Here is a 13,527-nt window from a genome sequence, read left to right on the forward strand (position 1 = left end):
TAGGGACTAAGTAAAGCGCTATACAAATACAGGCGATTTACCATTTAATGTGAGAAACATGAAGCTAAAATTAACTACAGCACCTCTTTTAAAAAGGAAATGGCAGTGAGATCATGTAAATGTCCCCAGGTGAAGCTAGACGGTCAAAAATCTGCTATGTTATGCTCAGTTATTTGAAAAAAGTGTGGGATGCAGGTGTTCTTCAGATTCCCAATACTGGCCCAAAACCTGGCCCCATCAAACAGTACGCGATGACGTGATGACACGCACCACAGATCATGTTGTTTGCACTTTTATGTTTTTCATCAGACTCCTCAGGATGTCATATTGGAACTTCACATTAACAGACTCATCCTGGGAGTGCAGCAGGCACGGCTGCTTCCTGACACCCACTCGAGACAATGGTAGCAATTCCATCAGAAGTTGCTCTAGAAAAAGCGAACAGTTCTTTTTTTATTTACAGAAGCAACATGTAGCAGCACAGAGCATAGGAGAAGGGCAGGAAGTAACAGACAAAGGAACTGAGTTTAAAGTTAGTCAGTTTTTAAAATGAAACCCAGCAGGCATACTAAATGTGTTGTTTCTGAAATGCTTTAAAAGTGTGCCAGACACATCACAGTGGAGACACTCATCATGTCTTACCCTGGAGAACGATATCATGGTGTGTATGTTTAAAAACACACCAGGCTTGCTCGTGGTCTCACTCCTCATCAGACATACTTGGAACTGTGGACTCGTATAAAAACCGGTTAGGTGTGGGCTGCTTGGACCCAGGTCTCATCACCAAGCATGTACCTTGATCAGCTTGAAACTGATGTTTGCTTGCTGACACAGTTTGATTTCCTGCGGTTATACACAATGCATACCGTGTAAATAATCAGAATGAGAGCAATACAAAAAGAGCAGCCATGTTGGAAGCTGTCTGCAGATCCCATAAAAGATGATCTCAAATCGGAGTTCAGCCAAATTTAAACCAGGTAAGGTCTTTGGTTTTTATAGAACTCTTTCCAGAACTTTTTGAACTCTACCCATATTTGTTGGTGTCACAAGATATGTGCATAGGAGTGAATGACACTGTACATATTAATCTACAGTGGCTACTAATCACAATCTCAACAGGGTTCTTTTTCAGTTTCCATTTAGGTGTTAGTAGTAGTACTTAGTGTTAATATTAGCAGTTTTATCCCTTTTTTATGCACAGCTTGTTTAAAAATATTTGTTAAATCTTTTGTATAAACCTTAGCAAGTCTTGTGTTAGTGCTGTAGCTTTGTCCTTTATAAGATATTGTGTGGCTTTCAAGTTGCAAGGTTGAAAATTAAAGTTCTTTTATCACTACATCATCCATTAACTGTTAGTTAGAACAAAAGCCTAACAGAATGAGATCTGGACGGCCAGATCACAGTTTTTCTTTTCCTCTTAGCGGGGTTAGTGATCACCACCCCACAAGGCACACTGGTCCCCACCGCCTCCACGCAGTCTTTTGTAGCTGGACACCCCACTGCCACCACCATGATAGTGTCTGCAATGCACCCCTCAAATTCAGGTAATACACAGGTGCAGGTCACCATCATTTTAATAATTTCAACGTAAAAAAATGATGAGGCTCAGGGCTTCTTTTTACCATTTTATTTTAGACACTTGATTCCTGTTCCCACCCAAATGTATTCTTGCAATTGCACTGTTACATCCATACACAATCAAACACATCTGTGTATCTGTCTTACGTAAGGTTTGGTGTTGAGCTGTGCATCATAATTTTTCCAATCTGTCCCTGTTTTCACTCAACACTCCCTGTTTCCTTTCCCTTCTTTCTTTCTCAATTTTCTCTCATTTTTAGATAAGAAGGATGACATTGCTCCTGCTGTTGTCATGCCGGCACCATCAAAACGAGGCAGGAAAAGCAAACAGGTGATGAGCAGGGTGGCTGGAGTGGGTGGGGTCCTCCCTCCAGGAAGTGATGCATTAATACTGGCACACCTTGCTGCTGGTGGACAGGTGAATTTTCTATGTTCTTTCTTTTTTCCTTGTTTCCTTTTATAAAACCAACTATGAGGCATTTTACCTTCACAACCATAAGTACTTTTTTTATTATTGTATTGTAGCATCACGGTGGCGACCCATATGATCTGTCAAATGATGAGGATGATCACACTAACAAAGACGGACCCAAATCTTACAGGTAGGATATAGTGCGTTAAGTTTAGGAAAATATTAATGGTGTTTTAGATACTTGCAGTTTTTTCTGTGCTTTGTTTATCATAACTGTTTTCTTCTCTTCTCCTCTCATTCCTTGCCTGCCAAGGTGTCGGATGTGCGCAGTGACGTTCTTCAGCAAGTCAGACATGCAGATCCACGCCAAGTCCCACACCGAGGCCAAGCCCCACAAGTGCCCCCACTGCTCCAAGTCGTTTGCCAACTCCAGCTACCTGTCCCAGCACATTCGTATACACAGCGGGGCCAAGCCCTACACCTGCACGTACTGCCAGAAAACTTTCAGGCAGCTCAGTCACCTACAGCAGCACACACGGTACTGGGCCTGAGTGTGTGCGTGTGTTAAAATGTGTGCATGTGAACATCTGTGTGGTGATAGATAAAGGGAAGAAGGAGTGGTGAGCTTGGGACTTGTCTGGGTTGTTTTGGGGAGTGCTGACAGTGTAAAGCTCTTTCTGCACAGTCAAAGTATCATCTTTGAAAGTCCCCAAAACTTTAACAAAAAATTATTTCATGCCTCTAAACCTGTTATTTTGAAGTACTTGTCTTTGACCATTCATTCTTTTCTAAAAACTGGGACCCTGAGTCAGTATCTAAAGGTAATTAAATACAACTCCTACACAGTCTCACTTACAGCTGCAATATTTATTAAGTTACAATGGCTACCTGAGGTTCATCAGGTATGTGGGCAACATATCCATATTCCTATATTAGATATATGCACCCAGGCACCAGGTCTCCATTTGTCCGTGTCTGAACTGGAGTATAACCCAGGCTTTAGTCAGATTAATGTCATTTGTTTCCTTATATATGCAGAGATTCAGATACTCGGTATTCCAGCAGTAAGTGAGACAGGATGATTGAGTTATATTTAAATGCCTTTTCTCAACAACACACCCGTCTGTCACTCAGGTTTCACCAAAATAGGCATCCCCTTTTTGTTTTGTTTCAGCATCTTCTCTAGATGTCTCTGTTATTCAGATGTCTTTATTAAAACATTTTCCTTTCATTCTCAGCAAAATAAAAACTCAAAAACATTTTTTAAGAATGCACGACACAAGTCAAAGTACACTTTGCATACTAACTGTACGTGCTGTGCCTAAAAAATACATCCTGATATACAGTTTTTAACCTGCATGTTTTACACCCCTTTTTACTGTGGTAAAGGTGCTAATCGGACACTAAAATTAGTTTTACTTTTACTATATTTCATTAATTGTGACAATATGAGTGATAAATCTATCTCCCATCCAGGCTGTCACCTTTCTGATAAATGTGTTAATTTTATGTTGACCTTGTCATTCACCTTCATGCTTTCATTTCCCTCATTTCCATGCACTGGGTTTTCTCTGTGGGTTTCAGGCCATTAATTTTAAAGAGGAAGATGTGCTCTGCTGGCCTGGCACTCATCTTGAATTTACATTTTGGTTTGACTGCAGCAGACTCAGACATTCATAGATACACTACAATCACACTTCACTCAAAGTAGTGCACACCAAAAGGAGAGAGAGACTGCGAGAGAGAGAGAGAGAGAGAGAGAAAGAGAAAAGCGTGACTGTGCTTGCTGTATGTTTCGTTCTGTGTTTTCACAACTCAGACACAGCACAAAGAGCACACTGTCAAACTTAGTAATCTGTGATCAATACTTGATCGATCAGCATTTAGCTTAAATGCATGATTTGGTCTTCGGTTCATTATGAAGTTTGGTCATGCTGTAGCTTAAAAATCTCTCGCTGTTTCTCTCTCTCTCTGTGTTTCTCTCTCCCTCCCACCCCCTTAACCCTCCAATCCCGGTTTCCCGTGTTAGAAACCACACTGAGGCCAAGCCCCACAAGTGTCCCCACTGCTCCAAGTCGTTTGCCAACTCCAGCTACCTGTCCCAGCACATCCGCATCCACACCGGGGCCAAGCCCTACACCTGCTCCTACTGCCAGAAAACATTCAGGCAGCTCAGTCACCTACAGCAGCACACACGGTACTGGGCCGAGCTGGGCTGGGCCGGGCGGGTTTTGAATGTGTGCATGTATGGGAGCAGGTGCATGGAGAGTTATGTCACTGTGCTTGTGTCCTTCTTTTTGAGTTATTGTGTGTTTATAGTATCTATCAAATCTGACATGTACTTTTTTTCTTTTATAAGATGGATCTGTTCTGCCCACTTCCATATTTTAACTCTTAGATGCTACTGGAGTAGCTCGGCATGCCTCAAAGTTCAAAATAATCCATATGTATGTTTTACTACAAACATACACTGAGGTGTAAACCAGATTCAAACGTTAAGGGTGAGTGACCCATAAAAAATAGTTTTCAGCGGATGATAGAAACAATCAAACCACAGATTAGCTCAACCTAATGGAAGGCGAAAGGCTGTTACAAAGCTAGGCACTACCACCTGAAAGGACAGAAGAATGTGGTTGATGTGTGATCACTGGCATGTATTAGCAGCCTAGTTTATCTGTTATAAAACTTTATTTCATAGCTTATTGCTTCATCATAAAATCCCAAAAAAGAGAAACGTTTCGTTGTTTGGATTAGTGGCGAAACATTCCTCCCACTGAAAACGCTACGTCCACATGAACAGAATCAACTTTTTGGGATTTTCTTACCTGGATGATTGAGCATGCATCAAGACACTTCATGATAAAATGTGATAAAACAGAGGATGTGATTTTAAAGTGCACAAATAGCAACCAAAGGTCACACTATTCAAATTTACCAAAGTCGTTTCCTTCTCGAGGAAGTGAAAGTAGAATTTAAGAAACTGCAACATGAGGAAGCAAGGGGCTGAGCTGATCTAGAAGTATCTTAACTTTGTCAGTACGTCAAACTTGACATCACCTTTGTTTTGTTTTGACTGTGATTTCCCAGGATTCACACCGGTGACCGGCCGTACAAGTGTAATCATCCTGGCTGTGAAAAAGCTTTCACTCAGTTGTCCAACCTCCAGGTACTGAATCCACAGGTTTTCTCTTTGCCACTGACATGATCATTACTTTACTAAGGCTCTAGTGCTACTAGAATATATTTACTTGCGATCCAGTGGTTCTCATACTCATCCAGGTTCCACAGGTTGGGTTTTGTAGACAAAATATACAACCAAGTGTGATGGAGTAGTAGATATGTTGATGCTTACCCTTTTTTTTTTTCACAGAAATTTTATTTTGGATCATTTTTCATTGTTAATAATTTAAAAGAGATTTAAAAATTCAACATGTTGGCCAATATTTTTTTTGAGAGACATATAAAGCACAAACAGGTCTCCCTAACAATTGTTATATGAAGTTAATTATCAGGCTTACCTGAGATAATGGGACAGTGAAGTTTAAAAATAATCATGTTTTATTGTCACAAGTCATGAATTACTAATGTCTCCTTTTTAATTTTCATTTATCAGCTTTAATCCCGATGCTGATATTTTAGCAAATATTGCCTGATATATCAGCTGGACTCTAGTCTGAAAAGAGTGATTTTCTTGCCTTTTCTATTGTAGTCAAGATCAAATTACATATTACTAGTTTTTACATGCCTCTTTTATTTATTTATTTTTCCATCACAGTCTCACCGTCGGCAGCATAACAAAGACAAGCCGTACAAGTGCCACAACTGTAACCGTGGTTACACAGATGCTGCCAGTCTAGAGGTTCACCTGTCCACACACACCGTGAAACACGCCAAGCTGTTCTCCTGTGGCCTCTGCAACCGATCCTATACCTCGGTAAGACTTCTGGTATCTGACATGCAGTTTACTGAAAGTGTAGATTTGGTTGTACTGCAACAGAGAAGACATAACAGGAGAGAGTTGGCAGGAATTGTACTGCTGGTTTGCAGATGCTTTACTGTTAATACACTATTGTTTACAATCCATAAGTCTGTCTGACATGCATTATATGTAGAGCTCTAATGAGCCTTTTGTTCTGATCTCGGGTCTTAGAATAGAATAATATAATGATTATTACTGCAAAGCACTGATCATCCCTCTCTGCCAAAATCATTGTTTGTGCAGTTTAAGCCAGATGCTGTATAGCAGCTGGTACTGTTAATGTATCTAGTAATTATATAATTATGCACATGCATCATCAATGGGAACAGGCATTGTGTCTTTGGGTTGTTCATAGAGCAGGGCGATATGACCAACAATATTTATCACAATATACATTTGAAAATTTGCGATAACGATATAACTGACGATATAATTGACACTAGACAAAATACTTTACAAGTCCACAACTTTATTTGTGCAAAAAAATAATAATAAAAAAATCAATGTATTTTCACTTAAACAAGCAGCTGTTTTTATGTGCATTAAAGTTATATAAAAATTTAACAGTGCAAATGCAAATTCCTTGCTGACAGTTTAACCAAAAGGCATTTCCAGTGGAAACTGGCCGACATATCCTCAGCATAACCATGTATAATATCCACAAAACTTAAAAAGAGGTTATACACACACAATACCGTAATATTATGTTGAAGCACAGTACGTATCACTCCGCGAGGCGCCTGCCTACGATAGCCGTAATGCTCCGACAATCCATCAAGCAGTGCGGCTTCGTAGCTTAGCAAAGTCGTACTGAAACATTTGACAGATTTTCAAGCGCCGTGTACATAAAATCATTTCGAGGTCAGTAAACACAACCAGAATTCATACATAAGGCGCACGGGATTATAAGGGGCTCTGTCGATTTTCAGAAAAATCCAAGGATTGATTTTAAGTGTGCCGTATTTTCCAAAAAAGACGGTAATAACGACGGCCCGCTAGCATGCTCTACCAAAAATAGTGCTTTGTTGTGTGTCTGACGGACGAAAGCTAAACCAGTTCCACACCACTGACGTTGCAGCATTTTTACAAACCAACTCTGGTTCATCCGTTTCATTCAACGATCCACTTTCGCCCTTCTTATTCTCCGTCACCGCCATGTGCGTATGTAAACAAAGACACTGCACATGTGCGTTTTACCCATATTCTATCGTGATATTTCATTTTCTTATAGTTGCCCAACATCATACCGGTATTACCGTGAACGGTATGATATGGCCCAGCCCTAGTTGTTCATAGATATTTTGGGAGTGTGTGAAGGATATTTCTTCAGATTGAACACAAATGTTCATTTAGTCTTCAGATGGCACAAATGTCTAATGTGGATTAAATTGTTTACCCAAAAGCTAAAAAAAGATTAGCTTCACTTTCACATCCAGATGTTTTGCAGCACTTTTCTGCCCAGCAGCAAAACTCATTCACTCAAAAATCATTCACTATAAATATTAACGCTCTCAGGCTCAAATTAAACTTTTTGTTGCTAATGCACAACCAAGTCCTGCAGTGGTACTTCTGAGTAAAAAAAAACTCATAAAATATTTATGTGGGGTAATCAGGTTGTTAGTTTTTAACTGTTGCAAATCGGCAACACCTGCCTTGAGAGGGTTAAATGGCTGGTTAGTGATGCCATACAACCACAAAGCTATATTAATAGTTTAAAAAAAATCAAAACACATTGTTCCTGTTTTTCTTTCCTGACATCATGTGTTCTACTTCTGTCATCCGTTCTCCAGGAGACGTATCTAATGAAACACATGAAGAAGCACAACCCCGACCCATTAACAGTGGCAGCAACAGTAGCTGCTCAGCAGGCCCAGGGTCTGACACCAGGCAGGGGCCGAGGCCGCGGTCGAGGGAGAGGTGCGGGCAGAGCGAGCCAGCTCCAAAACCAGACGAACCCTAACAACAACCAGAACCCAAACCCTGGACCCCCAGGCAGCTACCAGCCACAACAGCAACCCACAGAATCTGTGGTCCCCTGCCCATTTGATCTACACCAGTACAAGACAGTGTCAGCCAGCGAGATCCAGTACAAACCAGTCACTGTGGCAGACCTGCCAGTGACCCACAAAGACCTCTGCCTAACCGTCTCCACATCAGCCATACAGGTGGAGCACATGAACTCATAGGCTGCGTCTTCCTGCTCTGCTCGAGGGATTAGTCGAGTAAAAATGGTCCATATGTACAAGTAATTTAACTGTATTCAGTATTAGAGCCTTCTTAAAATCAGGGGAAAAACAGCTGATCGGGTGAATTTCTATAATTCAGATCTTCTATTTTATTGACACATCACTGAATTTGAAAGTGTAAAAACACTAGTGTATTCAGTTTAGACTTCTGTAGCTTTCAGTGAGATTATTTTTTAAAAGCGGTTAGTCGGGTAATGCAATACAATCATGGATAGAAGTAAATTTGAATTCACCCACTTAAGAAGCTTTGATGCTGAGTACAACCATAAATTACTTACACAGATATTTTACAGTGTGCTTCTTGATTCCTGAGCCCACTTGCCATGTATCTCTCAGTCCTGACTGAGGGATCTTTGGAGGATAAAGGTGTAAAATATCTGTAAAATTAAAAAAATAATTTCACTATTCTTTGAGCAGTTATGGTCCAAAGAATAGTGTAAATGTTGAAGACATTCAGATCACATTAATCTGAACATTCATCACTTATTAGTTCAAGCCAAAACAAAAAAGGAGTGAATGATGGGAGACTGTAGAGATTCATGAGAGCATCTGAAGCAGCGGTGCAGAAATGTTTAAACAGCATCTGAAAGGCACAGTCAGGTGTCACAGACTACATCAGAAACACTGAATTGGAGCTACAAAGGAAAGAGCAGCAGGAAGAAAAATGAAGCGTGCGTTTGGGAAGTCTCGCTAAAGCCTGCAGCCGAATCTCAAAAGTGTACATTTCACAGATCATGATGTCCTTATTTACACCCACCTCCTCTCAGAGGAGCGAGGAAACATTTCCCAAAGTATTAAATAAGATAGCGCGATCGGTCGGAGAATGCACTAAATGTAAGGAGTCCGCAGCAGGAACCACGACAGAAAGAGAGAAAAAACGGGGGTGGGAGGGGTCATAACGAAAGCACTTGATGAAACTTATTTCACGCCTATGTTTTTCATCCTTTACCTTTTTTTTATATATCATATGTATGTATTTTTCTACCAACAGAGAAATGTGTGATCAAACAGAAAGCAACGTGAGCGCATGAATGTGATGGAACAGAGAGAAAAGTCCTAACAGAACGTCTTGGTCCCTTTTTTTTTCTTTTTTTTTTGTTGCTATTCAACTGTTTACTGTCCTCCAATGACTTAAGGCAGCCCAGTTTGTTATTGTCAGGATGGTTGTTGGGAAAATAATGATTGTGTGATGAAAATGGCTGACAGGTACTGTTATTAATCTTTTTTTTTTAAAGAACTTTTCATACATATTATTACTACTTCCATTATAACTGTATTGCAAATGTTATCCACATTATTATCAATCTGAGGCATTATGATATTGCAGTATGCTGTACATAAAATACATAGAAAAGACTTTTTCATCTGTAAAAGGGAAGTATGTCTTGTGTAAAGCATCTATGAAAACTAAAGGAAATCAAATTAACATGTACCAAATCACTGGCAGTGTCCCAGGTCAACTTTAAAGCTGACGGGCTGTGAGACCGTCACGCTCAGCAAAGTGAGGAGATGACGGGAGAATAATTGTTTTCTTTATCACAACCACAGCCACCATCTACAGACTGTGAAACTGATCTTAATTAGGACGTAACCAGAGAGGAGTCAACTAAACCTCATGTGTGATAATTAGGCAAAGAATTAGGATGTATCTATTTGTTCCCTTTTGATGTCAGTGAACTCTAAAGCTCTGCCTTGTAAATCATATAAATACTTTTCTAAACTCTGTCCTCATAACTTAATCCCAATGGCAGGCAACGGCACAGATATTGTACCAATATCAGTGAATTGCAAGAAGAAAATTAGCAGGGACTTTAATTAGTCATTTAAAATATTTTTGGGCATAAGGGAAGCACTTTGGTAAAACTATCTCTAATTCCACATTTGTGCTTTTGTTATATAGGTTCACTGTAGGGCAGGACCTGAGTATTGTTCCCTGGACTAATGGAAATTGGGGCAACAGTGTGGATGAATTTATACAGATTTTTAAAGTAACAAGTTGTTTTGTACTAAGGAAATGAAAATAACTTAATTATCAATGAGCTAAAATGGCATTCTCAAGTCTCCTAAATTATTCCCATTCCCAATTACTCAGTCATATAATTGTAACACAACAGATAATTAGCCAAATCTCATATTTATCAGTATCCCAGTGACATTGATGGTGAATATGTACCAATATTGGTGGATCCCTAATACATTATAAACAGGGACCACTGGGGCTTCCCAGAGGTGCAGTTTGGCTAAAATATGTAATTCCACATCTGTACAGGTGTTGTTGTGCTAAGTTTACTGTTGGGGATTGATTCCTGAACTTGTGGGAAAAAATGGTCTCAATTACTCAGAGAACCATGTTAATACTGTAACCATATGATATTTAAAACTAACGTATCCATGATACATCTGCAAATAATTAAAGCATGATTATGAGAAGCTGTGACCTTGGTGACCTGGGACACCGCACACGCCGTCTCTAACCAATCAGAAATGTTCAGGATGCCCATACAGACGGCTGATTGTCTCCATGTATACTCCTTGTATTTCATTGTGTCTTTTTATGAGAAATAACCCATTCTCAATATTCTTGTTAATGTTATTACCAATGCTCCTGATAATACAGTTAACTGCCCTCTTATGCTACACTCTTCATACTGTATGCACAGTTACACCTCTTGCTCATCTGAACAGACTGTTTCTTCCCTTATGGAGAATAAAGTTCAAAACCTGTTTATGATGAAAGCACTACATTTTTTTATTGGTATTTTATTAAAATCAACAGTACATATTATTAATGAACATTTATAATGAAAGTTACTTTTGGCTGCTCTTTTGTTACAGCATGTAGCTCCACGTGGTCAGTTTTATCCTAGATACCCAGGGTAAAGATCAAGGGGTATTTTTCTCAAAACTAATGAAGTTGAATTTTTGATTCAGGTTCAGGGAATCTGTGATTCTACCATCCCCACGTGGTTTGGAAATTGCAGTGGACTATGCTGCAAAGGCTTAGCAATGATATGAAAAGGATTTACATGCTTGGAAGACTGTCTACACCAAGACCTACAACGTGATGTGTTTATTTTAGCTCCATTTGTAGAAAAACAATGCTTTTGCTAGGAAAGCATATACAAACTGCACATGGATTTTTATACAGTGTACGTGTGTCTTACCAGAAGCAGTCCAAAGGTTTCTGTCATAAAAATTATTTATCACAACAATTAAAAAGAACAGATTATATTTCTGTGAACATAGCAAACCATACCAAAGCACGTAATTTAATGTTTTACACTACTTCTTTCAGGCGTTTTAAGATGTGTTTTAAGCTTTGGAATAGAAATGATAAGAATTATAAGTCAATGCGCGTTTTTTCCCCCAAACAGTTGCCTTTTGCACCTCCGGGCCACCGTATGATGTTTATTTTAAACAGAGTAGCTTAAAAAAATGGATTATAACAATTATATACATTTTTAATTAATGTACTTGAAAAAGAAAGCGATTCGTATATACTAAAATTATACGACTTTTTTTTAATTGTGTGAATAAAATGTATAAAAAGTCAGTTAGAATTTGGCCTTTAGCACTGGAGACAAGTATGGAAACAGGGTATATCCCGCCCAAGCAGAAAACTCCGAAAGTCAAAACACGCATACACACGTACGGGGCGGGGTTCGGGCTATCTCGGCCAATCACGGCAAGACGCTCACCAAGATAGTTCAATTCAAATTTAAACGGTCGAGGACGGAGATCCCGCGGACACTGAAGTTGTTTTTAAGGTAGTTGTTTCATAAATTACAGTGAAGTGTGTGTTTTAATCTGCAGTTTGTGTTGCGGAACTCGACAAAAACCGTAAGCGCAAAGTTTTGTAATTTAATGTAGAAGTTCCTTTTCGTACTAAGGGTATATCTGCCGTCAACGTTAGCGATCATACGGACGGGTTTAGTGTCGGTGATGTCTTTATGTAATTTAATCGAAGCTGATTTAAAAATTAGCGTGTTCCAGTAAGATTTTCTATCTTGGTTTAACTCGATAATTACGCAAGTTAAGTTTGGTTAATGTAAATGCTAAAAACTGTGGACACAGTGGCTTTGTTTATCATACTCGGCAAGTTACTAAAGTCGGACCTCTGTTATAGGGGTCTATTAAAAGTTTATCTGAGTTGAGTTAACACTAAATCGTGTGATTTTTCACTGTAAACGTAAATATTACGTTTTCGTGTGATTGATTTTCATTATTAGCAGGCACTTTTATATGAGTGTTATATCCAAGCAGGTGTGGATCACCGTGCAACACGTCTCCATTGTATTAGTTACTAGTACACCCAAGTCTCATCGGAGACGCCAACGTTATTTTAACAGCTACTTAATAAAACCTGGCTTTACCACGTTGTTACTGTCTTGTCAAAATAAATGTGGCACGTGATATGCAAGTGACTGTTGTTGTTCTTGGTGTGCTTAATGGTAAATACAACTGCATCTCGGGTAACACGAAGAAGAACTTTTAAAGAAGTCCAGACGCTTTTCTTTGCAAGCTCCTTTGACGAAGGATTACTACTTTTTTTTTTTTTAAATACAGACGACAGAGTGTTAAAATGTCGAGTGGGTTTTAAACGCAAAATGATTTATTGAGTGGCAGTACAGCTTTGAAGTGAGGAAAACATGGCTGTTCATGATGAAGAAATAAACAAGTTTTTTTTTCTTTGTATCTGTTTTAACAATAATTCACCTCTTAGCCCACAACAGAGCATGTCCCGCCTGCCAGTAATGTCAAGTAAGAGGGTACTCGCGGAGAATGCCCAGGACTTGGCACCTGCACAGGTTTGTGTAAACCCTTCTGTTTACCTTTTTACTGCTACTGTCTGACTTTTAGATTACTGTTAAGTATTTGTGAGTTTAATTTTTGCTGGAGGTGAGACATCCTCACATGCACAAGCAGGTATCTTAGAAGGCTTAGGGTTTACCCTGAAACTTGCGCAAGACTCAGGTTTGTTCTCACTGTATGCTAATGGGGTCTTTTGTTTTGCAGAAGAGACTCCGTAAGGATGCAGATCCGGTTAAACCAGCGGCTACGGTCATTGGTACCAAGCGACCTGCTCTCGCAGCAACCCGAGCACCTATCTGTAAGTAACGTCTCAATCCCGAGTGTTGAAATCTTTTTGTTTTACTCCAAACTACATTGGTTTATGTCGGAGAACTACTTTATCTCAGTAAAGCACTTCATTAAAAGGCTGTCCCCAAACTAAACCAGTCAAAAAGTAAAACTGCATTAACTTTATTTAAAAATCATTGAGTAAAACATGTTTTCACATTGTATATTGTTCT

The 13,527-nt window shown here is 39.3% G+C and overlaps 2 protein-coding genes and 1 long non-coding RNA gene across 4 annotated transcripts in view; all 3 read left to right on the plus strand.

Annotated features, from left to right (window-relative positions):
• The window catches only part of znf384a (zinc finger protein 384 a), a 15,400-nt gene extending 4,460 nt beyond the window's left edge, over positions 1–10,940 (plus strand). Inside the window, exons 4-11 of one of the 2 annotated variants that reach the window (XM_005749358.1) lie at positions 1,422–1,544; positions 1,839–1,996; positions 2,104–2,180; positions 2,304–2,528; positions 4,020–4,187; positions 5,078–5,156; positions 5,766–5,924; positions 7,760–10,940. In XM_005749358.1, the coding sequence (XP_005749415.1) occupies positions 1,422–1,544; positions 1,839–1,996; positions 2,104–2,180; positions 2,304–2,528; positions 4,020–4,187; positions 5,078–5,156; positions 5,766–5,924; positions 7,760–8,155 (1,385 nt within the window). In that variant the 3' untranslated portion in view covers positions 8,156–10,940. The remainder of the gene's footprint in view (positions 1–1,421; positions 1,545–1,838; positions 1,997–2,103; positions 2,181–2,303; positions 2,529–4,019; positions 4,188–5,077; positions 5,157–5,765; positions 5,925–7,759) is intronic. The other variant, XM_005749359.1, reaches the window with a different exon arrangement.
• Positions 10,941–11,864: 924 nt separating this feature from the next.
• On the plus strand, positions 11,865–13,322 carry LOC106456459 (uncharacterized). Its single transcript, XR_001290571.1, has 3 exons — positions 11,865–11,982; positions 12,939–13,023; positions 13,232–13,322. It is a non-coding gene; the product is annotated as an uncharacterized LOC106456459 (long non-coding RNA).
• Positions 13,323–13,388: 66 nt separating this feature from the next.
• The window catches only part of kifc1 (kinesin family member C1), a 6,351-nt gene continuing 6,212 nt past the window's right edge, over positions 13,389–13,527 (plus strand). The window contains exon 1 of the mRNA XM_005749363.1: positions 13,389–13,412. Within this exon, the coding sequence (XP_005749420.1) occupies positions 13,389–13,412 (24 nt within the window). The remainder of the gene's footprint in view (positions 13,413–13,527) is intronic.

The sequence above is a fragment of the Pundamilia nyererei genome, unplaced genomic scaffold, assembly GCF_000239375.1.
Source record: "Pundamilia nyererei isolate P.nyererei 1_Seehausen unplaced genomic scaffold, PunNye1.0 scaffold00242, whole genome shotgun sequence".
Taxonomy (NCBI): Eukaryota; Metazoa; Chordata; class Actinopteri; order Cichliformes; family Cichlidae; genus Pundamilia; species Pundamilia nyererei.